Source organism: Nomascus leucogenys, chromosome 3, assembly GCF_006542625.1.
Source record: "Nomascus leucogenys isolate Asia chromosome 3, Asia_NLE_v1, whole genome shotgun sequence".
Classification (NCBI taxonomy): domain Eukaryota; kingdom Metazoa; phylum Chordata; class Mammalia; order Primates; family Hylobatidae; genus Nomascus; species Nomascus leucogenys.
Window position 1 is genome coordinate 107,396,625 of NC_044383.1, and position 23,786 is coordinate 107,420,410.

The 23,786-nt window shown below is 33.1% G+C and overlaps 1 protein-coding gene across 1 annotated transcript in view; it reads right to left on the reverse strand.

Annotated features, from left to right (window-relative positions):
- TBC1D32 (TBC1 domain family member 32) overlaps window positions 1-23,786 on the reverse strand; it is a 262,628-nt gene that overhangs the window by 15,876 nt on the left and 222,966 nt on the right. Inside the window, exons 29-32 of the mRNA XM_030809627.1 lie at window positions 18,713-18,782; window positions 16,595-16,710; window positions 16,036-16,190; window positions 9,559-9,699 (exon numbers count right to left, since the gene is read on the reverse strand). Coding sequence (XP_030665487.1) covers window positions 9,559-9,699; window positions 16,036-16,190; window positions 16,595-16,710; window positions 18,713-18,782 — 482 coding nt within the window. The remainder of the gene's footprint in view (window positions 1-9,558; window positions 9,700-16,035; window positions 16,191-16,594; window positions 16,711-18,712; window positions 18,783-23,786) is intronic.

Genomic DNA, 23,786 nt, shown 5'->3' on the forward strand with positions numbered 1-23,786 from the left:
TTCACAATTGCTACAAAGAAAATAAAATACCTAAGAATACCATTTACAAGGGATGTGAAGGACCTCTGAAAGTAGAACCACAAACCACTGCTCAAGGAAATAAGAGAGGACAAAAATAAATGGAAAAACATTCCATGCTCATGGATAGGAAGAATCAATATCATGAAAATGGCCATACCGCCCAAAGTAATTTATAGATTCAATGCTATTCCCATCAAGCTACCAATGACTTTCTTCACAGAATTGGAAAAAACTACTTTAAAGTTCATATGGAACCAGAAAAGATCCCGCATTGTCAAGACAATCCTAAGCCAAAAGAACAAAGCTGGAGGCATCACGCTACCTGACTTCAAACTATACTACAAGGCTACAGTAACCAAAACAACATGGTAGTGGTACCAAAACAGATATATAGACCAATGGAACAGAACAGAGGCCTCAGAAATAATACCACACATCTACAACCATCTGTTCTTTAACAAACCTGACAAAAACAAGCAATGGGGAAAGGATTCCCTATTTAATAAATGGTGCTGGAAAAACTGGCTAGCCATATGCAGAAAACTGAAACTGCACCCCTTCCTTACACTTTATAGAAAAACTAACTCAAGATGGATTAAAGACTTAAACATAAGACCTCAAAGTATAAAAACCCTAGAAGAAAACCTAGGCAATACCATTCAGGACATAGGCATGGGCAAGGACTGCATGACTAAAACACCAAAAGCAATGGCAACAAAAGCCAAAATTGACAAAAGGGATCTAATTAAACTAAAGAGCTTCTGCACAGAAAAAGAAAATATCATCAGAGTGAATAGGCAACCTATAGAATGGGAAAAAATTTTTGCAATCTATCCATCTGACGGAGGGCTAATATCCAGAATCTACAAAGAACTCAAACAAATTTACAAGAAAAAACAACCCCATCAAAAAGTGGGCGAAGGATATGAACAGACACTTCTCAAAAGAATACATTTATGCAGCCAACAAACATATGAAAAATAGCTCATTATCACTGGTCATTAGAGAAATGCAAATCAAAACCACAATGAGATACCATCTCATGCCAATTAGAATGGCAATCATTCAAAAGTCAGGAAACAATAGATACTGGAGAGGATGTGGAGAAATAGGAACACTTTTACACTGTTGGTGGGAGTGTAAATTAGTTCAACCATTGTGGAAGACAGTGTGGCGATTCCTCAAGGATCCAGAACTAGAAGTACCATTTGGCCCAACCATCCCATTACTGAGTATATACCCAAGGGATTATAAATCATTCTATTATAAAGACACATGCACACTTATGTTTATTGCAGCACTTTTCACAATGGCAAAGACTTGGAACCAACCCAAATGCCCATCAATGATAGACTGGATAAAGAAAATGTGGCACATATACACCAGGGAATATTATGCAGTCATAAAAAAGGATGAGTTCATGTCCTTAGCAGGGACATGGATGAAGCTGGAAACCATCATTCTCAGCAAACTAACACAAGAACAGAAAACTAAACACTGCATCTTCTCACTCATAAGTGGGAGGTGAACAATAAGAACACATGGAGACAGGGGAGGGGAACATGACAGACTGGAGCCTATTGGGGAGTGTGGGCCTAGGGGAGGGAGAGCATTAGGAGAAATACCTAATGTAGATGACGGGTTGACGGATGCAGCAAACCACCATGGCATGTGTATACCTACGTAACAAACCTGTATGTTCTGCACATGTAACCCAGAACTTAAAGTATAATAATAATAATAAAACATTAAGTCAAAAAAGTTTGGTTAAAACAATTACCTACAGATGCTTGATTAGGCCATAATAGGTATGATTTATAAACGATAAAGTTTTCTGATTCAAAGACACTAATTTTAACAACTCCTCTGGCTTCATTTGCTTTCATCATAGAAAAAGTATCAGTAAAGTAAGGAAGAAAACTAACTTTGGAATAAAAGTGGTTTCAAGTCCTTACACTATCTGAATGACCTCCTCAAGTCAATTCACTTCATTGATCGTGAATTTCTCCATCTGTCACACAATAAAGGTTAAAATTTTAAATGAAAAAAGAACCACTCTTTATATTATGAAGCAACATGAAAAACATAAGACTATTTTTGTTGCATTTCTAGGCAAGACACTGTCAGAAAATCAAGGGACCTGAAGTGAGGCACATATATATCCATACCTTTAAAGATCTTCAACTAAAAAGAGCAAGGTAAAGAATACAAATAATGTACATGCGTTTCTACTAAAAGAGGGGACAGAAGCAGTGTACAAAGTGTGTAGAAAGCAGTGTACAAACACAAAGCAAAATCATCCACTTGTATATGATCCAGGATATTTCCATTTGGACATATATTAAAGGATAAGTACTGACAAGCAAAAATAACTCACAGGAAGGGAGAAGGTATCATCTCAAGGCGCAACATCCAAAACATGAAGAGAGGAAAGACATACACATTTATAAAGACATATGCACTTATAAATCTGACTTTGAACAAGGGCTATGCCCAGCATTCATATCCTGCTTTGCATTTGTATAATTTTACATTTTCAAAAAGCAATGTGTCACAAAAAAATAATGAAACAGTTTTCTATAATCCCACTTTCATAATAGGGGGAAAAACAGCAAATGAGAAAATCCATGCAGATTTTTATACTTTATATCCAAGGGATTATCTGTGTTAGACTAATTGTTGACATAGTACAATATAATAATCAATGATATTCAGGATAGTGACTCCAAGGAATTATAAAAGATGAATCATTAAAGATACATGGTACTTCTTAAGCCAGGAAAATGAACAAAATACAGTAAGACTTTTTTTAACAGAAGATAAATTGGTCATAAAGTTAATAGAACATGTGATTTTCTGTTGCTCATTTAAAAATAATATATATTCAAATTTCTATTTTCTTTCCAAACTCAGTTATTACTAAAAGAAACTATACAACAAATATGCATTTCTTGCTACATTTAATTTTTTGTACTCTAGTTGAGCTTATTTTTACTTTAGAGATCTGTGTATTTCATTTAGCAATCTGCCTACAAATCCTTCACTAATCAACCAATTCCTCAGTGCCTAAAAATACACAACTTCAAAAAGCACTGTTCCTAATTAGATCAAAATGAATAAGCTATGAAATTTGTATCCAAATAATTACTTAATCACATATACCTATTTAGTTACTTAAAAGCTGTTTTCATATTTTATAATTAGCAATAAAATGGTAAATAATATCAACAGAGCAATGATACAATTTCTTAAGACAGATTAACTCACATGGGGAGTCATTAAAAGGACACTTTTACATTACTTTAAGAGAAAGAATAGCATTACTGTTTCAAAATAATGAAGTGGTTGTTATTAAATAAATCTGCTATTTGTATGTAGTTTCAAACTAATACAAATATATAAAACTAATAAAGATATATCCAATTACTAGACAGATAGTCTCTTTTTAATCACTAAATTGATATAGCAGGGCTGGAGGTATAGCAGGGTTTTCCCATAGTCTTTGTTAGTACAGTTTTAAATTAAAGAGTATATGGTATGTACCCAGTAGTCATTCAGGAGCAGGTTGTCTGGTTTCCATGTAGTAGAGGCGGTTTTGAGTGAGTTTCTTAATCCTGAGTTCTAGTTTGATTGCACTGTGGTCTGAGAGACAGTTTGTTATAATTTCTGTTCTTTTACATTTGCTGAACAGTGCTTTACTTCCAACTATGTGGGCAGTTTTGGAATAAGTGCAATATGGTGCTGAGAAGAATGTATATTCTGTTGATTTGGGGTGGAGAGTTCTGTACATGTCTATTAGGTCCGATTGGTGCAGAGCTGAGTTCAATTCCTGGATATCCTTTTTAACTTTCTGTCTCGTTGATCTGTCTAATGTTGACAGTGTTGTGTTAAAGTTTCCCATTATTACTGTGTGGGAGTCTAAGTCTCTTTGTAGGTCTCTAAGGACTTGCTTTATGAATCTGGGTGCTCCTGTATTGGGTGCATATATATGTAGGATAGTTAGCTCTTCATGTTGAATTGATCCCTTTCAAAAATAAAGATGTTCTTTGAAACCAATAAGAAAAAAGACACAATATACCAGAATCTCTGGGACACATTTAAAGCAGTGTGTAGAGGGAAATTTATAGCACTAAATGCCCACAAGAGAAAGCAGGAAATATCTAAAATTGACACCCTAACATCACAATTAAAAAAACTAGAGAAGCAAGACCAAACACATTCAAAAGCTAGCAGAAGGCAAGAAATAACTAAGATCAGAGCAGAACTGAAGGAGAAGATAGAGACACAAAAAAACCTTCAAAAAATTAATGAATCCAGGAGCTGGTTTTTTGAAAAGATCAACAAGACTGATAGACTGCTAGCCAGACTAATAAAGAAGCAAAGAGAGAAGCATCAAATGGACGCAATAAAAAATGATAAAGGGGATATCACCACCGATCCCACAGAAATACAAACTACCATCAGAGAATACTACAAACACCTCTATGCAAATAAACTAGAAAATCTAGAAGAAATGGATAAATTCCTCGACACATACACTCTGCCAAGACTAAACCAGGAAGGAGTTGAATTCCTGAATCGACCAATAACAGGCTCTGAAATTGAGGCAATAATTAATACCCTACCAACCAAAAAAAGTCCAGGACCAGATGGATTCACAGCTGAATTCTACCAGAGGTACAAGGAGGAGCTGGTACCATTCCTTCTGAAACTATTCCAATCAATAGAAAAAGAGTGAATCCTCCCTAACTCATTTTATGAGGCCAACATCATCCTGATACCAAAGGCTGGCAGAGACACAACAAAAAAAGAGAATTTTAGACCAACATCCCTGATAAACATTGATGCAAAAATCCTCAATAAAATACTAGCAAACCGAATCCAGCAGCACATCAAAAAGCTTATCCACCATGATCAGGTGGGCTTCATCCCTGGGATGCAAGGCTGGTTCAACATATGCAAATCAATAAACGTAATCCATCACATAAACAGAACCAAAGACAAAAATCACATGATTATCTCAATAGATGCAGAAAAGGCTTTTGACAAAATTCAACAGCGCTTCATGCTAAAAACTCTCACTAAATTAGGTATTGATGGGACGTATCTCAAAATAATAAGAGCTATTTATGACAAATCCACGGCCAATATCACACTGAGTGGGCAAAAACTGGAAGCATTCCCTTTCAAAACTGGCACAAGACAGGGATGCCCTCTCTCACCACTCCTATTCAACTTAGTGTTGGAAGTTCTGGCCAGGGTAATCAGGCAGGAGAAAGAAATAAAGGGTATTCAATTAGGAAAAGAGGAAGTCAAATTGTCCCTGTTAGCAAATGACATGATTTTATATTTAGAAAACCCCATTGTCTCAGCCCAAAATCTCCTTAAGCTGATAAGCAACTTCAGCAAAGTCTCAGGATACAAAATCGATGTGCAAAAATCACAAGCATTCTTACACACCCATAACAGACAGAGAGCCAAATCATGAGTGAACTCCCATTCACAATTACTTCAAAGAGAATAAAATACCTAGGAATCCAACTTACAAGGGATGTGAAGGATCTCTTCAAGGAGAACTACAAACCACTGCTCAATGAAATAAAAGAGGATACAAACAAATGGAAGAACATTCCATGGTCCTGGATAGAAAGAATCAGTATCGTGAAAATGGCCATACTGCCCAAGGTAATTTATAGATTCAATGCCATCCCCATCAAGCTACCAATGACTTTCCTCACAGAATTGGATAAAACTACTTTAAAGTTCATATGGAACCAGGAAAGATCCGACATTGCCAAGACAATCCTAAGCCAAAAGAACAAAGCTGGAGGCATCATGCTACCTGACTTCAAACTATGCTACAAGGCTACAGTAACCAAAACAGCATGGCACTGGTACCAAAACAGAGATATAGACCAATGGAACAGAACAGAGAATTCAGAAATAATACCACACATCTACAACCATCTGATCTTTGACAAACCTGACAAAAACAAGCAATGGGGAAAGGATTCCCTATTTAATAAATGGTGCTGGGAAAACCGGCTAGCCATATGTAGAAAGCTGAAACTGGATCCCTTCCTTATACCTTATACAAAAATTAATTCAAGATGGATTAAAGACTTAAATGTTAGACTGAAAACCATAAAAACCCTGGAAGAAAACCTAGGGAATACCACTCAGGACATATGCATGGGCAAGGACTTCATGACTAAGACACCAAAAGCAGTGGCAACAAAAGCCAAAATTGACAAAAGGGATATAATTAAACTAAAGAGCTTCTGCACAGCAAAAGAAACTACCATCAGAGTGAACAGGCAACCTACAGAATGAGAGAAAATTTTTGCAATCTACTCATCTGACAAAGGTAATATCCAGAATCTACAAAGAACTCAAACAAACTTACAAGAAAAAAAACAAACAACCCCATTAAAAAGAAGGATATGAACAGACACTTCTCAAAAGAAGACATTTATGCAGCCAACAGACACATGAAAAAATGCTCATCATCACTGGCCACCAGAGAAATGCAGATCAAAACCACAATGAGATACCATCTCATGACAGTTAGAATGGAGATCATTAAAAAGTCAAGAAACAACAGGTGCTGGAGAGGATGTGGAGAAATAGGAACACTTTTACACTGTTGGTGGGACTGTAAACTAATTCAACCATTGTGGAAGACAGTGTGGCGATTCCTCAAGGATCTAGAACTAGAAATACCATTTGACCCAGCCATCCCATTACTGCATATATACTGAAAGGATTATAAATCATGCTGCTATAAAGACACATGCACACGTATGTTTATTGCGGCACTATTCACAATAGCAAAGACTTGGAACCAACCCAAATATCCATCAATGATAGACTGGATTAGGAAAATGTGGCACATATACACCATGGAATACTATGCAGCCATAAAAAAGGATGAGTTCATGTCCTTTGTAGGAACATGGATGAAGCTGGAAACCATCATTCTCAGCAAACTATCGCAAGGACAAAACACCAAACACCGCATGTTCTCACTCATAGGTGGGAATTGAACAATGAGAACACTTGGACACAGGAAGGGTAACATTACACACCAGGGCCTGTTGTAGGGTGGGGGTATGGGGGAGGGATAGCATTAAGAGATACACCTAATGTAAATGACAAGTTAATGGGTGCAGCACAGCAACATGGCACATGTATACATATGTAACAAACCTGCACGTTGTGCACATGTACCCTAGAACTTAAAGAATATATAAAAAACAGTATATGGTAGAGATTCACAAATTATTGGATGCTGTAGACAATACACATTACATTAACATAGGTTAGAAGAGCAAAAAGGAACTCTCAGGAACATACTGTTCCCAGTTGAGCTTTTTAGAAGAATAGAAAGAATTGATTATTGAGCTTACGGTAAATGTTTAAACAACTGCCTCTGACCAGACTTAAAAAATTTTGTGATTTAACGTTCTAAAAAGTGTTTTAGGTACATATAGCAAGAGCAAAAATTGGCCAAGGAAGAGTATTCCTTTACACTATATGCAATTCATTGCTATATTTAAATTTCTTATTAACTTCAGAAAGTTTAAAATAGGAAGAATAACCTCATACAAATAAATTTAATAAATGATACAAAGTTTCTTCAAAATAAATATGAAAGCTCATATCATAATATGAAGAAAAACTACTGTCTAATTAAGTGGAAAAGATTCCCTATAGGATAAAGCTAAGGAATGCATGGATAGTTTGCTATTAAGAAATCTATTACTGTATCACATAAAAATATCAAAGAAGTCCCAAGATCAACTTAATCTTAATCATAGAATATATTGGTGAAATTCAACACTATAATTTAATGAAAAGAAATGAGACAAAATTCAATACTTTAGAATCCAAGACTGGAAGGATTCTTCCATAGCACTGATGTAGAATAATTCTCTGTAATAGACGCTACTCAGCGATAACATGCTGGATAATTTCTCAATAATTCAAGTCTAAAACATATAAGTAATTACGTAGAATTATTTTGGAAGAACTAGATAATTTAATAAAAATAAAATGAAACAAAGTACATTAACATTACAAAGATGGAGAATATAAGTAAATCGACACAAGTCTAGAAAAAATATAACAATGAATATAAAAAGATACATATTTAGTAATTATTAACCATAACCAAAGAGAAAATAAAATTGAAATAGATCTCAAACTACACTCACTGGCAATATCTATTAATGAGAAATGTACCATATCCATGTGGAAAAAAATGGTTTTACTAGATATGATACAGAACAAACAAATGGAAAAGCTTACTATCTTCCTAGATAGACTGAGTATAATAACATAATTTTTCTCAAAGTAATTTATAATTTAACATAATAGCAATCTAAGTCTGATCCAAATTTAAATGGCCAGTTGAAATTGAGCAAACTCATCTCAAAGTATATGTAGTATACACAGAAATAGTTGATTAACTTTTTAGAGGAAAGTAGAAAATAAATGATAGGCTTATTCTTACTCAACATTAAGACATAATACAAAGTTATAATAAGTAATACATAATTTAGGAATTGAAGCAATTTGGACAGTTGTTGCTACTTTAAAATATCTACAAATCAATAAGAAACACTCTAAGATAGGTGGGCAATTAATGAGATTCAATTAGTTAACAAAATTATGGACATATCATTAAACTTACTAATGTTCAAAGAAACACAAAATTTTTTAAAGGATAACAATTTTCACCTATTAAATTAGTGATTAGTTTTGAAAAAACCAAATACCCAAACATGAAGAATAGGGACAGTCTTCATTTCTGTTAGGAGAATAAAATCAAATTTATTTGATAATATGAGTCACAAGCCTTAAAACTATTAATGGTTACAACTTTAAATTAAGTATTTCTGCTCTCTCAGACCCTGACCTAAAGATTTAATTCTAAAGACAGATGAAGGTTTAAACCCTACAATATTAATTTTAGCCTAATTATAACATAGTGAAGCAACAATGCACACCTCCACCAACGAAGGACTGGCTACACACAGAAAGAAGGATCTGTGGCTGTATATGACCACCAAGGTTGTGCACTGTGTAACTTGAGGCCCTAGAAAAAAACATTAAGCCTTCCTAGATCCCGACAGTGGAAACCAAGGCTGAGGCACACAGGTTAATCAATGGGGATTTTTTGTTAGACAAGACACAGTGTATCATACACGAAACAATGTTGGAAGAATTCTTGCCCTCTGTTACCTCGGTTAATCACTGGCATTACGAAGCAAGTATTACCACCTCCACTAAAAAGCCTACATGCCATACAGACTTTCAGAAGGTCTATGCCCTGAATAGCTGAAATTCTGTGAATGGTAGAAAGCATTATAAAGCAAACTTACATGATAACAGGCCTGGGGAGAAAAGCTAGCTTGAGGATTTTAAATACACTTTTATTAATTTAAAGGTATTTCCTTATTTGATGAGAACACAGTTTTATTTGAAGACACTGAGATAAAGGAGTTGGAGAAATGCTACTCCCTTATGGATTACCTGTGATGGTGCAAAACCAGACATGTGAAAAGCTGAAAACACAAGAGGCAACTCAGTCTTCAGTAGCATTTCAATATAATGGGTGCTGCAAAAATATACTGGATGGATGCCAGATTCTACAGTGTCATTAGGTAGGTAACTCTGCATAAAAGAGAAAAATTAAAAATTTTATTAATTTTATTATTTAATAAATATACAGATCATTTAAAATAATCCAACATACCTATTTTCCTTTTGCTGCAAATTGCTGCTTCAAAATTAATATGGTGGCATAACATCACTGTAAATATAATTATGTAAAGTAAAAAGTCAGAATGTTAAACAGTGTTGAAAGAAGAAATTTTGATAAAGGCAGTGTTATATACCTTCCAAGACTCAGGAATAAAGTTAATAATTTATAATCTTGGCAACTTAAATCCTTGTGGAAAGATGAGGAGGGCTGTTACATGAAAGAATAAATACACATATAAGTGAGTACATGAGTAATACTTTACATTTTAATAGTAAGTGTATTGAAATATGCTTAATATTCTTGGCTTTGGCCAATGATTCTATAATGTCAAAGGATTTTAGCTTTGTCAGCTCTTGAAGATATTTGCATTGTGCCCTTTACTATGTTGATATTAGCCTAAATCTGACCCTGAATTAATAATAATTCAAATTGGGAATGATTTGAGAAACTCATCTCTAAAACTGGGAAAGAAGTGCACAAGGCATTCCCATCAAGGTTCTCAGGCCAACTATTTTGTATAAAATTTATGTTTATTTCTATATAATTTTAGATTGATAGTTACTTATATACATGTGAATATATACACACATCTATATTTACAAACATATTGTTTATCTTTTCAATTTAGTTCTTAGGTACAATTTATCATTGCAAATGATCAATAATGTACTGTGTATTACTATAAATCTGACATATACCCATAATAATTGTTTTTTAACAAAGAGTAATAAACCTGAATAAACAATTTTATGTAAAGAAAAACTGTTCAACTAGCAATTATATCAATAAAAAAAGTTAATCAAATTAGATCTGAAGACTTTACACAATTAAAAGACTGCAAAAAAGGCATCTTATTTTCTTGCGTTTACTGGACACATCGTATTTTCAAACTTTTTAAATAAAATAAAGTTAATACTTTTAAATTAAAACAAATTAAACTCATAGCAATTATATGAGTTGAAATACAGAAGATTTATTTAAAGCCTTATTGCTAATGCTAGGATGCTTTTAAGAATTTAGGTTTGAGTTACACACTAAAGTTTCTGAAATCAGCAAGTTGATTTACAGTGGTTTTTCTGTTTTATCATTTGTCATAAATGATTTATTTCACACTGCAGAAATATATATTTGTAGAAACATAAATATTTATGTAAATGTATATTTATGAAGGTTTCTCCAGGAGATACCTCACAGTACTTGAAAAAAACATTATTTTTGTGCATTAATGAATGAAGGATAGCACAGTAAATGGACATCTTGTAGCCAACTTTATATCGACATGTAGGACAAAAAGAAAACTTTTTACTGAGTTGTTAAAATAATAATATGGACTGAATGAGAAACAGTATCCATTGATTTATCTTCTTTTGTGAAATATTGCAATGTGTTTCACTAATGACTTTTTGTAGAATGAGTAAATCTAACAAACATATATGAAAACAAAAATCAACTCATAAATGTATTTTAGTTTTTCCATGCAAACTTAGGTAATAATTTTCTGAATACACGTCTAATAGTAGCATAAGAGTTCTATGTATAGAAAATGATTCATATACAGTGTCTTTTCTAGGCTACATTAGAAATACCTTTAGAGTAGGTCCATCAAGAGATAAAGACAATAGATTTATTAATTATATTTTCAAGGAAAATAAGTTATTGTTATGTAATGGACTCCCTGAATTGAGGTAAGAGTTCTACTCTTATAAATTAGACTCTGTTGGAAGAAGGTTTGCCATACTTTGTGGTAACACAGCTCCTGATACCAAGCCTTGCATAGAATAGACACTCAACATATTATTGACTGAATGCCGAAAAGAAAATACACTAATGATGGCAAACACAGACTGCACAGTATGCAATCATTAGTGTCTTTTCTTTTTGTCATAAAGTAAGCTCACTTATATAAAAAGTTTCATTAGTTGGTCTATTAATTACCATTTCATGCCTCTATTTTACAGTAAACATTGTTCATAAAACTAGATCAATAGTGAGAGCTCTAAGTCACATTAATATAATATGAAGTCTTCTGAATCATCAAATGATAAATTGTTTATTATACTTATAGAGTTTTGATGCAATTTGTTTACCACTCTCTGAAAGGACAGTCACCACTCTCTGAAAGGACAGTAACTCTTTATCATTCAGAATATTGGATTAATGGAACACATGCAGGACTTATATATTAGATTATTAATTAGATGCAGCATTTAGCATCATCTAATTAATAATATATAAACTATGCTAAGACAAAGTGCAAAAAAATTGTCAATAAAGATATTGGCTTTGAGATCCTAGAAAGTGACATAACATGAAGCAAGGACTTTACAACATAACACTCTTCAGAATACTGTATATTACTTTAGTGATTAATAATAAAAGATTTATGCTTAAAAATAAAGCAGTCTTGGTTTTTTTCTTCCATTATAGATCTTTTGATCAGTCATTTTATTCCTGATATTAAGAAAAAAAACTAGTTCTACGTTGCTATGAAAATTAAATAGAAAGACCCCATTAGAAAGACTTGAAACTCTCCAATTCAAACAGATTCAGTCTAGTCTGGTCCAGTCTAGTCCTCCATCTTTCAGACTTTGTGGGCAAAGGATGCACCATGCTTTACAGCAATGTTGTAGTTAACTTGTGCATCATGCATAGAGGTAAACAAAAAATTTTGCAGATTTTTTAAAACTTTGATTCTATAATTCTAGATAACATCAATCTTTCTCCTCTCAGAAAAAAAAATGGGAAAACTGAATCTGCAAATATGATTAAGACTTATAGTCACATATAAGAAAGGGAAGGGGTTTTACACTAGACATCTTTCCTACAAGTGATTGGTCACATGGCTTACATTTGTTGATGTTCTACAAAGGGGTAACAAGTATGTCATGCCATTCTAATAATTGTAAAATTTAAATGTAAATTTATACTTGAATACAATTAGAATTTTTAAATCCATGAACTTTCTGAACTAGGTAATTGTTATTTTAAGAAGAGTAAGGGAAGGCTTCTGTAGTGATTACCCTATATTATAACTATTACATGAATTTCCTGTTGAACTATATTACTTCATTTGAGTATTACTTTAGCCTGATTTATCATCAGTGGAGTTTTGTTTGCATGTGCATGTAAAATACTCTGGTTTTTATTTCAGATTAATTGGATTTCCTTTTTCACATGCTTTTACAGAGAGAGGAAATTTATGATCATAACTTTAATTTATTCTTTGAAATTAGATATTTCTACTATGAAAATAATTTCCTGATTTTTTAAAATGTATCATTTTATTAATGGCTTCAATGTTAACAACTGGCCAAACTCTGATTCTTGATCAAACTCCATAAAGAATAACTATTTCATCATTTACAAAGTTTTTTTCTTAGTAGCAAAGAATAATTGAAGATAATTTAATTAAATCAATACATTAAAGGATTCTTCCGATGTAAATGATTTCAAAGAATAATTTTTCAAACTATTTTTATCTCATATGAGTAATACAGTCATAGTTTATAAAATTTTAAGAATTTCAAATTAATGTTTCATTACTTCCTGTTTTGCTTATCCTAAGCTTATTTTTTTTAAACCTTTTTAAGGTCATTTGTTTACAACATTCTTATGAATGCAGGGGATCTAATATCTTTCAAATCATTTTCTAGAGTAATAAAAGCTTACAGATCCTTACACATTTCTATTAAAATATTAATTGACGTGGCTCACGCCTGTAATCCCAGCACTTTGGGAGGCCGAGGCAGGCAGATCATGAAGTCAGGAGATCGAGACCATCTTGGCTAACACGGTGAAACCTGGTCTCTATTAAAAACACACAAAAATTAGCCGGACCTGGGGGCAGGCACCTGTAGTCCCAGCTACTCGGGAGGCTGAGGCAGGAGAACGGCATGAACCCGGGAGGTGGAGCTTGCAGTGTGCCGAGATCATGCCACTGCAGTCCAGGCTGGGCGACAGAGTGAGACTGTGTCTCAAAAAAAAAAAAAAATAAATACATATATATATATATATATATGTATATAAATTTACACATTCAACATACATTTATTGAGTGATTACTATGGGCCTATAGTTTGGGACACATCTATGAACAAAACAGAAAACTGTTTTCAAAGAACTTACATTAAGTGTATAGATAGATAAATAAACATTAGGACTTGATATAGGCTATAAAAAAGGTAAAAAAACAGGACAGGGTAATGAGGTTGGGGTAAGTAGAATTGAGGAAATAGGTTGATTTCTTTTGAGGCTGATTACAATAATGTGAGGTTGAGCTAAAGAAGGTAGACAAGTGTATACTATCAACAGCTATAGCCAAAGTGTCTGTCACCATGCTGCAGATTTGTTCATATTATCAAATTGCATAGAAACCATCACCACAATGTTTGAGACAATAGAACAAATGAAATAGAAAAGGTATCACTTTTAAATAATATATTAAGACTTACTGAATGTACTATCAAGTCAAGTGACATAGGGGAAATAGCAATTCAAAAGATTGTTAGTCAAAAACATTTATACTGTCGTATAAATGTAAGATATTAGTAGCAGCACTTAGCTAACAGTTCTAGATAGAATTCCTGTAGAGGAATCTTAACAGCATGTCATCTGTTTTACAAAGAAGCATCAAAACAAACTACTGGTAATAAAACATTCAACTTCATGTATTTGTAATTGAAAAGAAAAAATGATGCTATGGAAGGCACTGCATTAAGTCTTCACTGACACTGTAGCTCCATCAGTAGAAAGGTGTCAAGGCTTTACATCAAGAGATCATTCTGAAAACCCCGAGCCAGTAATGTGTCACTCCCTTCCATTCATATATTCCATATTCAATGATGCTATCAAAATGGTAAGTCAAATAAAATTCAAGCTGCTAGAGTCCTGCTTGTTTTCAGTTTTATAGCAAGAAATGCTATCAGAACACAAGATGGTCGATGTTATGAAAAAAATGTACTATTCTATAGGCTCAAAGTATAAATGCAACTTTACAAAATTATGGTTCAATATGATTCACTGGTGATGTTTAGATGGTGTCATAATGTGAACACTAAAGGCAGAACTGTTAAGACTAGTGGAATGTAGACATTACTTTAAAATATTTGACAGAAGAATGAATGATTGGACACAAAATCCATACCCATTATCAAAAGATTTTCAACATTACACTTGAAAATGAAAGAGTGAAAAGGCTGTTAGATTTTTTAAAATCTTCAAGGACAGTTTAAAGGAATAGAATTACTCAAATTCTCGTTACCAGCAGGCAAATAGTTCCATTGACTAGAGAAAAACTAGTGCATACTTTTTTTGCCATTAGTTTCCCTCTGCTCATGGGAGGAAAATTTCTCATTATGGTGAAGAACAAGAATTGGATGATCTTTTTAAGTAACTCTATATAGCTACTTGAAGCATAACATTACAAAATTTTAATATTTATTGTATTCCAGGATGAATTGATTTTATTTTCCTTATCACAAATATATATTGTAAAAAACACCTGATGAATATTTTCATCTCCACATAGATACTTGCCAATCCCCTTAGTTTATCCTTGACTGTCATGTGATTTCACTGTCCAAATGCAACATGTCATGGAAAAGGTTTGAGAAACATTAGCATAGCTGATATTTTTGGCAGTTTCCCCTAGTTGGAAATCTTAACAACAGGCAATAAACAAATAAAATAAACATAAACATTATAAATTGATTGAGGGATATACTTACCTCTAAAGTAACCTCTGAGATTGCATAAGACTAGTAAAATCTTCTAAAATACATTACAATACTTTAATAAATACTCAGTATAGATTTCCAAAATGTATATGAGTGGTTCTCTTCTTCTATAGAAAATAGTTACAATATCTTCCTAAGAAATGATTTTCTTGTACCGTAATCAGCCAGAGATTCTTTCTAACCAAGCAATGATACAAAACACAAGTCAATAGTTCTCTTTTAAGGTGCAGAATTTAACTAATATAACTATCATTTTTATTTCATTATCATGTTTCTACTTCATGAAAATGCTTCTAATATAAATCATTCAATTACTATTAGGTAAGACAACAAGTATTTGAGAAAATGTCAAATCTATATAATCAGAGAATTAGTCAAAAAACATTCAAGTAGAAGAATGAGTATAATTTATTACAAAGTCCTTCACAAACAAAATTATGCCCCAGTGAATGTAAGTATAATGTTCCTTAAAATTTCAAACCCTCCTTTAAAAACAAATTGAAGTCTTACAGAAATATGTAGCCTTGGCAACCAAAGAAAAGCAGAAGTCAGAAGCCTGGAGAATTGACGAAGAAATTGGAATGTTTTTTCTTTGTCTCCCAACATTATCATGAACAGAGAAGATACAAACCAGTCATGGCCAGCATAATTCCCTTGCAGGCAGACTGAAAAACACAGTTAAGAAAACTTTACAATATTTTGTAAGATAAAAATATTAAAATTCTGTAAATAAAATAAAATGGATATATTAAATAAAAAAGCAGGCATTCTTATTCTGAATTTATGAAACCTAGTTTTTAAATATTCTTAGACAGGTCTGAAAATACATTCTAATGTCTTTATTCAGTTTAAGATTCAATGAATGAGACTAAATATAATGATTACAGCTCAATTTAACAAAATTCATATTTAAAATACAAAATAAAATACTGTAAGAATATATCATAACAAATCACTAATATAGCTTAAAGTACTATTTTGCTATAAATGCATCAAGGTATACCATCAAAGAATCATGAAAAATATGTGAAAAAAATTAAGCTATTGTGAATATACTCAAAAAGGATATGAAGAGAAGATTTTATGGAAGTTTGCTGCTGTTTCAGGAATCTCTCACAATGCTTTAAAACTAAGGTAAGATCATTTTCTGCACCATCTTTTAAGAGATTGAGGAATTTGCCATACCTATATTAAAAGCCCACAAAACATAAAACATATCAGGTCTTGCATTGAATGTTTTAAAATTACTTCTTTTAGCATAACTATGTTATACAGAATATTTATGAAAGATTAGCTCTCAATATATGTTTCTGATGATCATGATATATTTGGATTAACAGTATGCATCTGGCAAATACTGATAACTTTAAAGGAAGATGAAACAGTAATGAGAGAACAACATGATGATATCCTGTAGATGAAATGTATAATATAAGCATTTTTTTCTGAACTTAATCTAAAACATGGAAGGTTGACAGGTTAGTTTTACAAAATGTTGAGTCTAGAAGTACTTTCAGAGTTCAAACAGTCTAATGGTCCTAAATGGAGGTGGTACTTCCCTCAGGGGCCACTCTGGAAATTTGTAGGACTATTTTTGATTGTCATAGTGACTAGGGGGCACTACTGGTACTTAATGAGCAAGGGCCAGGTGATTAGACATGGGACAGTCCTGAACAGTAACTTGCAAATGTCCTATTTGTTACGGTATGGATGAAAAAGTTGTTTATAGTTATCTGAAACTAATTCTGTCTTACAAAAACTTCTGTATTTTTTAGTATACATACAATGCAACTGTGTATAAATCAAACAAAGGTAGTGCTTTTGTAATTTTTCTTTTGTAATTTTTCTTTTGTACTTCTGTACTTTTGAAACCTTACTAATAATTGTTCATCGTTTTTTAAAAAGTCTCTTTGGGCCAGGCGTGGTGGCTCACGCCCGTAATCCCACCACTTTGGGAGGCCGAGGTGGGAGGATCATGAGGTCAGGAGTTTAAGACCAGCCTGACCAACATGGTGAAAACCCGTCTCTGCTAAAAATACAAAAATTAGCTGGGCATGGTGGCATGGCCTGTAATCCCAGCTACTCAGCAGCCTGAGGCAGGAGAATCGCCTGAACCTGGGAGGCAGAGGCTGCAGTGAGCCGAGATCGTGCCACTGCACTCCAGCCTGGGTGACAGAGCGAGATTCCATCACAAAAAAAAAAAAAAAAAAAAAGTCTCTTTGCTCGTGGCCACACTGTAGTATTTGAGGCACGAAAAGAAAAATCCATCTGTATTTGTAGCTGCTGTAGTCACAATGATTTTGCATTTGGACGCCAGCTATATCTTATACTGTAATATATTCAAACATTTCATAATAACTTTGTTTCTTACAAATATTATATTGAGTTAAAAAATAGGTGACTAGCCTGCTTATATTATCTACAAAGTCCATTTCAGGATAGCAATAGGGCATTATAAAATATTTGTATAAAAAGCAGGCACAGCATCACAAAACATAATTAAGAGAATCATATGCCCTATGTGATACAGGCATGTAAGTTCAAATTATTAAAAAATATCACTTTCATCATGCTGTGAATTTATAAAAATACTCAGCTTTTTAAACAAGTCTTACATGTATCTTTTTAAAATTTGATTCTGAAGATGACCCTATAAGTAAAATGGGAATGTTAAAATCCCCATTTAATAAGCAAGAAACGGAAGTTTCAAGGCTTCAGTCCTTAACTCTCTGTTCGCTGTTTAGCTCACCCATTTATTTTCAGAATTACAACTTGAGTATTAAAAACTCAAACTGCAATAAGTTTTTTAATTTTAACTTCTGCATCTGTCCTTCAGGTACTTTCGTACGCATCACCATGGAATTAATCATATTCTGGAAAATAGTATGACTGTGCTACCAACGTGCTGACTTTTACAATGTTATTTTTGTAAAAAACCTGATAGTCATGAGGGCTTAAACATACTGTAATTGGCCTCTGGAATAACAATGAACTGTAACTGATTTACCTGGAGAGGTAATTTAATCATATGCCAATATCCTCAAAAACAAAGTCATTTTCCGAATGATAAACTCTGCATTTAAAGTATACAAAATAGTTGGTTGTTAAATTAAATACTACTGAGCACATATGAGGCAGATAAACAAATTCTAGAAATGCACAAGGGAGATATTTCCCTATAATATACCTGACAGTCATTTTAATGCCAAGCTGCTGCACAGATGAAAGACTTTCATTCTTCACATTTGCATCAGTAGCTAAAGACAATAGAAAACTGAGTTATAAAAGTGTATAAAAGTTTGCATAATAATCACATTTTAATTGAAAATTGATGAAAGCAATATTTTTACATATTTTAATGTGAATTTTGAAAACACTGATGAATTCATTCTTTTAGGAACTGTCAGTTACATTTTCAAAGGAATTAACAGAAAACTTTTTACAAGTAACTTTTTCCCATAAAAAGCACTGGAAAACATATTAAATACATAACAATAGTAGTTTTAAAACAACCTATTTTACTTGGCTCTCAGAACAAAAAGAGCCACTGACCCAAAAAGTGATCTAGAAATACTACTTTCATCATGCAATGCATACATAAAACTCTGAATTACAAATATATACAAGCATGGTTATTTCCTTCCTGATACTAATCTTTAAGTAATCAGTGTTCCACTTTTAATGTATGGTAATGTATGAGTGTAGAATGAATGAATTTCTTCCTGCAGGCCAAGTTTTCTTTGCGAAGTAGTTGTTGTAATCATCTAACCAAAAGTGAAGAAGGGGTTAGTTATATCTTATACTGTAATATATCCAAACATTTCATAATGAATCACTGTTCATTTATTTCTTACAAATAAGATAGTGATTAGCTTGCTTATATTATCTACAAAGTCCATTTCAGAATAGAAATAGCATAGTACAGAGGACTGCAGGTGAGGCTGAAAGTCTGGATTAGTTCTTGAGAACAGTAGAGGACCAAACTAATGGTGAACCCTAAAAGGCACAACTAAACAGCATTCAGGGTCTAGTTGAAACTTTCAATTTCTGGCTGAGAAAACTGTAGCATGCATACATACACACAAACACATGAACACACAATACATGCACACACAATTAGCAGACTCATCACATAGTTACCTAGTGGTAGAGAAGACCAAAACCTAGGTTTTCAGAATATCATGAAGTTTTTTTTTTTTTTTTTCCTTCATTACACATTGGTGTTTCTCAGACTATCAATATAATCTATTTCACTTCCAGGCTCATTCATCCACTTAGTAAATTATCTCTGATATAGTAAGTATGGAACACCATGCAAGAAGCTATGAGGGATAAAAGATAAATCATACCTCATTCCCTAAAAAACTGTCCAAGTAATGTCAGAGATCAAATGTGTATATAGATAACTCTGATAAAGGTATTTTAAAGCCCTATATGAAATAGGAATGATACAGATAAAGTGTTACATGAATTCAGAAGATGAAGAGATTATGTCTAGTTAGGAAGAAGTGGCATTTAAGTTGAACCTTAACATATATAGATCTGCGTGCCTATAGTAATACTAATGTTTTTTTCTCTTCTGGAAAGTATGATATAGATAGCTATCTTACTGGTAAAGGATGAGTGTGCAGTGGGTGGAGAAAGGTGTTAAGAATGGGCATTCCCATCGTGATGTGTTCCACGGATCACAGTGGCTTCTATCAGGAAACACTGACCTAACACATCAGTGAAGAATGTAATGAAGTTATGGAGCAAGGTGACAGGAGTTGTCTAAAGGAATTGGATGTGTTAAATAGTTCTTCCCTGTGAAAGAAAAGAGTTCTTACATAGTGGTCTAGTTGTGAGGACTGAGATGAGTCCTTTCACTTTCCTAGAGTTGTACAAATAATTTCCAAGGTCTAGACTCTCTCTAAAACTTTATGACACTGTATCTTCAGAGTAAAAAATTAACTCTGAACATTTCAACAGATAATGGTTCTCAACTATGGTGGTTCATCTTCTGAGGAACTTTTTAAAACTAAAGATAAATAGACTTGACTCCAGACTACTAAATAAGATTGCCAAGAGGGAACGTCCAGTCATTTGTGTTTTTAAAGACCTCTACAGTTTATTTCTTATACAATAAAGTTGAGATTTACATTTGAAGGAATAAAAGTTAAATTTAGATATAGTTACAATTGGACAGTTATACAACACTATCCAAATTTCACTTTAATGTGGTGTAGCAAATTCTCAAAAAAGCTTTTAAATGAGAATATATGGAAGTGTTGGCATACCAAAACAAACATCAAATATCCATTTTAAAAAATCACTGATGTGAAAGAGATGTAAATAACTTTGGTATGAACAAAACTATGCAGATAAAAATATGCAAGGAATAAAAACTTTCCCAAAGCAGGAATGAAGACATCAGAAAATGGGTTAGGGGCACATATTTAAAAATGGGCTTCAGGTCAGGCATGGTGGCACAAGCCTGTAATCCCAGCACTTTGGGAGGCTGAGAGGGATGGATTACCTGAGGTCAGGAGTTCAAGACCAGCCTCGCCAACATGGTGAAACCTGGTCTCTACTAAAAATACAAAAATTAGCCAGGCGTGGTGGCACATGTCTGTAATCCCAGATACTTGGGAGGCTGAAGCAGAAGAATTGCCTGAACCTGGGAGACAGAGGTGGGAGTGGGCTGAGGTCATGCCACTGAACTCCAGACTGCGTGACAGAGCGAGAGTCCATCTCAAAAAAACAAACAAAAAAAAGAGGTTTCCATTTTAAATTTGTATTATATTTGATATACAATATCAATATACAATAAATCACTGTATATCACTGATACACAATGATAACTTAGCAAGCAAATTTTATATTCCAAATACATCTCAGACAACAAAAGTTAGGTGGAAGAAACTTTTATTATATAAAACTCTGGACTACATTAACTTATAAGGCAGGAACTGAAATCTCAAAAATAAAACAAAATTGATAGGGAAAAATGAATAAGTAAAATTAAATAATTTTAAAAATGGACATCTTCAGAGGATTTTGATCCATATGCATGGCTGGTAATGAGTAATTAATTGATCTAGGAAAAACAGTGTGTAAGATACATAATACATACTTAATAAACAATGAATGAATGAATAAGTGAACGAACCAACATCCAATGAATAGCAACAAAAGAAATTGTACTTTAAGTATCAAACTAGAAGCAAGATGGAGAAGAAAACAGACATAGACTTAAAAATATTTTCTGTATATTAAAATCAAGTAACACATAGAAGAGATAGCTCCCACTCCCTGAAGTCACTGTGAAAAGAATAATGAAATAAGTTGTTGAAGAGTCAACCAATGACATGTATAGCATCATACTTACCCACTAACAATACTTAATTCAATCTAAGCTAGAGTTAATCATTAAATTATTCAAAATAACCAATACTTTTAACTATAAATGCAACAGTTTCAAAATAAAATGAGTTGACAAAATTTATGTGACATGAACTGAGATCACTCATTGTGGGTCATGCATTCTGTTCTGTTTTTGGTTTGCAAAGCTAGCACATACAGCAGCAGTGGAAGAAATTAAATCTATTCTGCCTGGCACCTAATAGTGTGGAAAAAAATAAATTTTCAGAAGAGTAAAGAGTTTCTCCACTGAAGGACAAATCCATGGTTGGAGAGGCAGTTACTGGTTGGCTGCTTACTGACTCTCCTAATGCCCTCCCTTATCTGTCCTAACTTAAGAAAACTCTTACTACCCAAAGGAATCAATGGACTACATTTCTTCCTCCCTGCTTCCTTTCCCAAAGTCGGTCTGTAAGTTCTGTTGCTTCTTTTCTAATATGTAATTGTATCCATGCATTTTATTCAGTTCTTACTACCACAGAATTCAGTACCTTGTGACCAGTCTACTGTACATGTCTCAGCCTCCTAATTGATGTAGTCAGTGTTATTTGGGAAAAAAAAGCATTTCCATGTCTTGATTATGCAATTACCCCTGCCTGGAAGACTTTTCCCCTCTTCTCTTGTTTCTTTCCATTCTAATAACCCAGGAGGCAGCACAAGTACTACTCCTGCTCTCTATTAACGCTTCCTCCTATTTTCCATGATGGCACCAATTTGACACTGATGTCATTTTCTACTGGATACCTGTGGCCCTTAAAATAAAACCCCTCATTGACAATCACCAAATTCAAATAGCATATTAAAAAGCACACTGCCTGAAACCAAGTAGCCAGCTGAAAAACTGTTTCTTTTATTTTCTACCTTACTATATGCTGCAATTTGTTTAATTCCTAATTTTAGGTATATGCCCTATTTTTCCTTCCTGAGGAAAGGTTCATATTAAATATCTCTTTGCAATTATCACACACTGTGCTTTACTCACAAATGTTTCATAAATGTAAGACAGAAGAGAGCATTTTTTGCTTTTCAAAGAAAGTATAAAAGGTGTTTAAGTGTATTTAATTAAATTTAAAACTATATTTTAATAATCAAAAAGTGAAACAAGCAAAATGTTGATATTTTTTCTAACCTTTTGATTAACTAGCATCACGAAGAGAAAAGAAATAAAAATACACATCACCCTGAAAGGGCCATTTAATTTATCATTTCGAAGAAGCAATTACACTAGAAAAAAATTCACAACTTGTTCCAGGGAATTGAACTAACAAAAAGGAAAGGTCTGTTAAGATATGGAAAGATACCTATACGAATTTACAAACTGCAAATGTGCAGAAGTTTATCTGTTTGTTCTTTTCTCTTTCTTTAAAAGGATAAACAGCCAAACTAATTTGATTTTTCCAGATTTGCAAATTTTATAATGGATTGAAATCCTGAGGGAGCTAACAACAGATGGATGATTGTGTAATTCTAATTTCAACTACCTTAGGGTTTAGAAGGCTGTCATTTTTTAAAAGATAATCAATTTCTCATTTCCAGAAACCTAAAAAAACATTGAATACATGTACCCAGTATTTGTTTTAAAACATTTTATATCAAAACAATTTTTAATTTAAAGCAAATAGAGTGAAATTTTATAATAAAAAAATCACTGTTCCACCAGCCAAAAAATACTTGATAAAGGATGAGAATACCTAAAGCCTTGGGAAGAAAACAATGCACTAGCAACAAGCTCAGTATATCACAATAATGAATATTAAACAATCAATCAACAGAAAGTCACTTCATTTTTTGGCTTTACTATAAGACTGGTGAATAGCTTCAGCTGGAACCTTTAAGGAATTTAAATCCGCATTCAGGGTTTA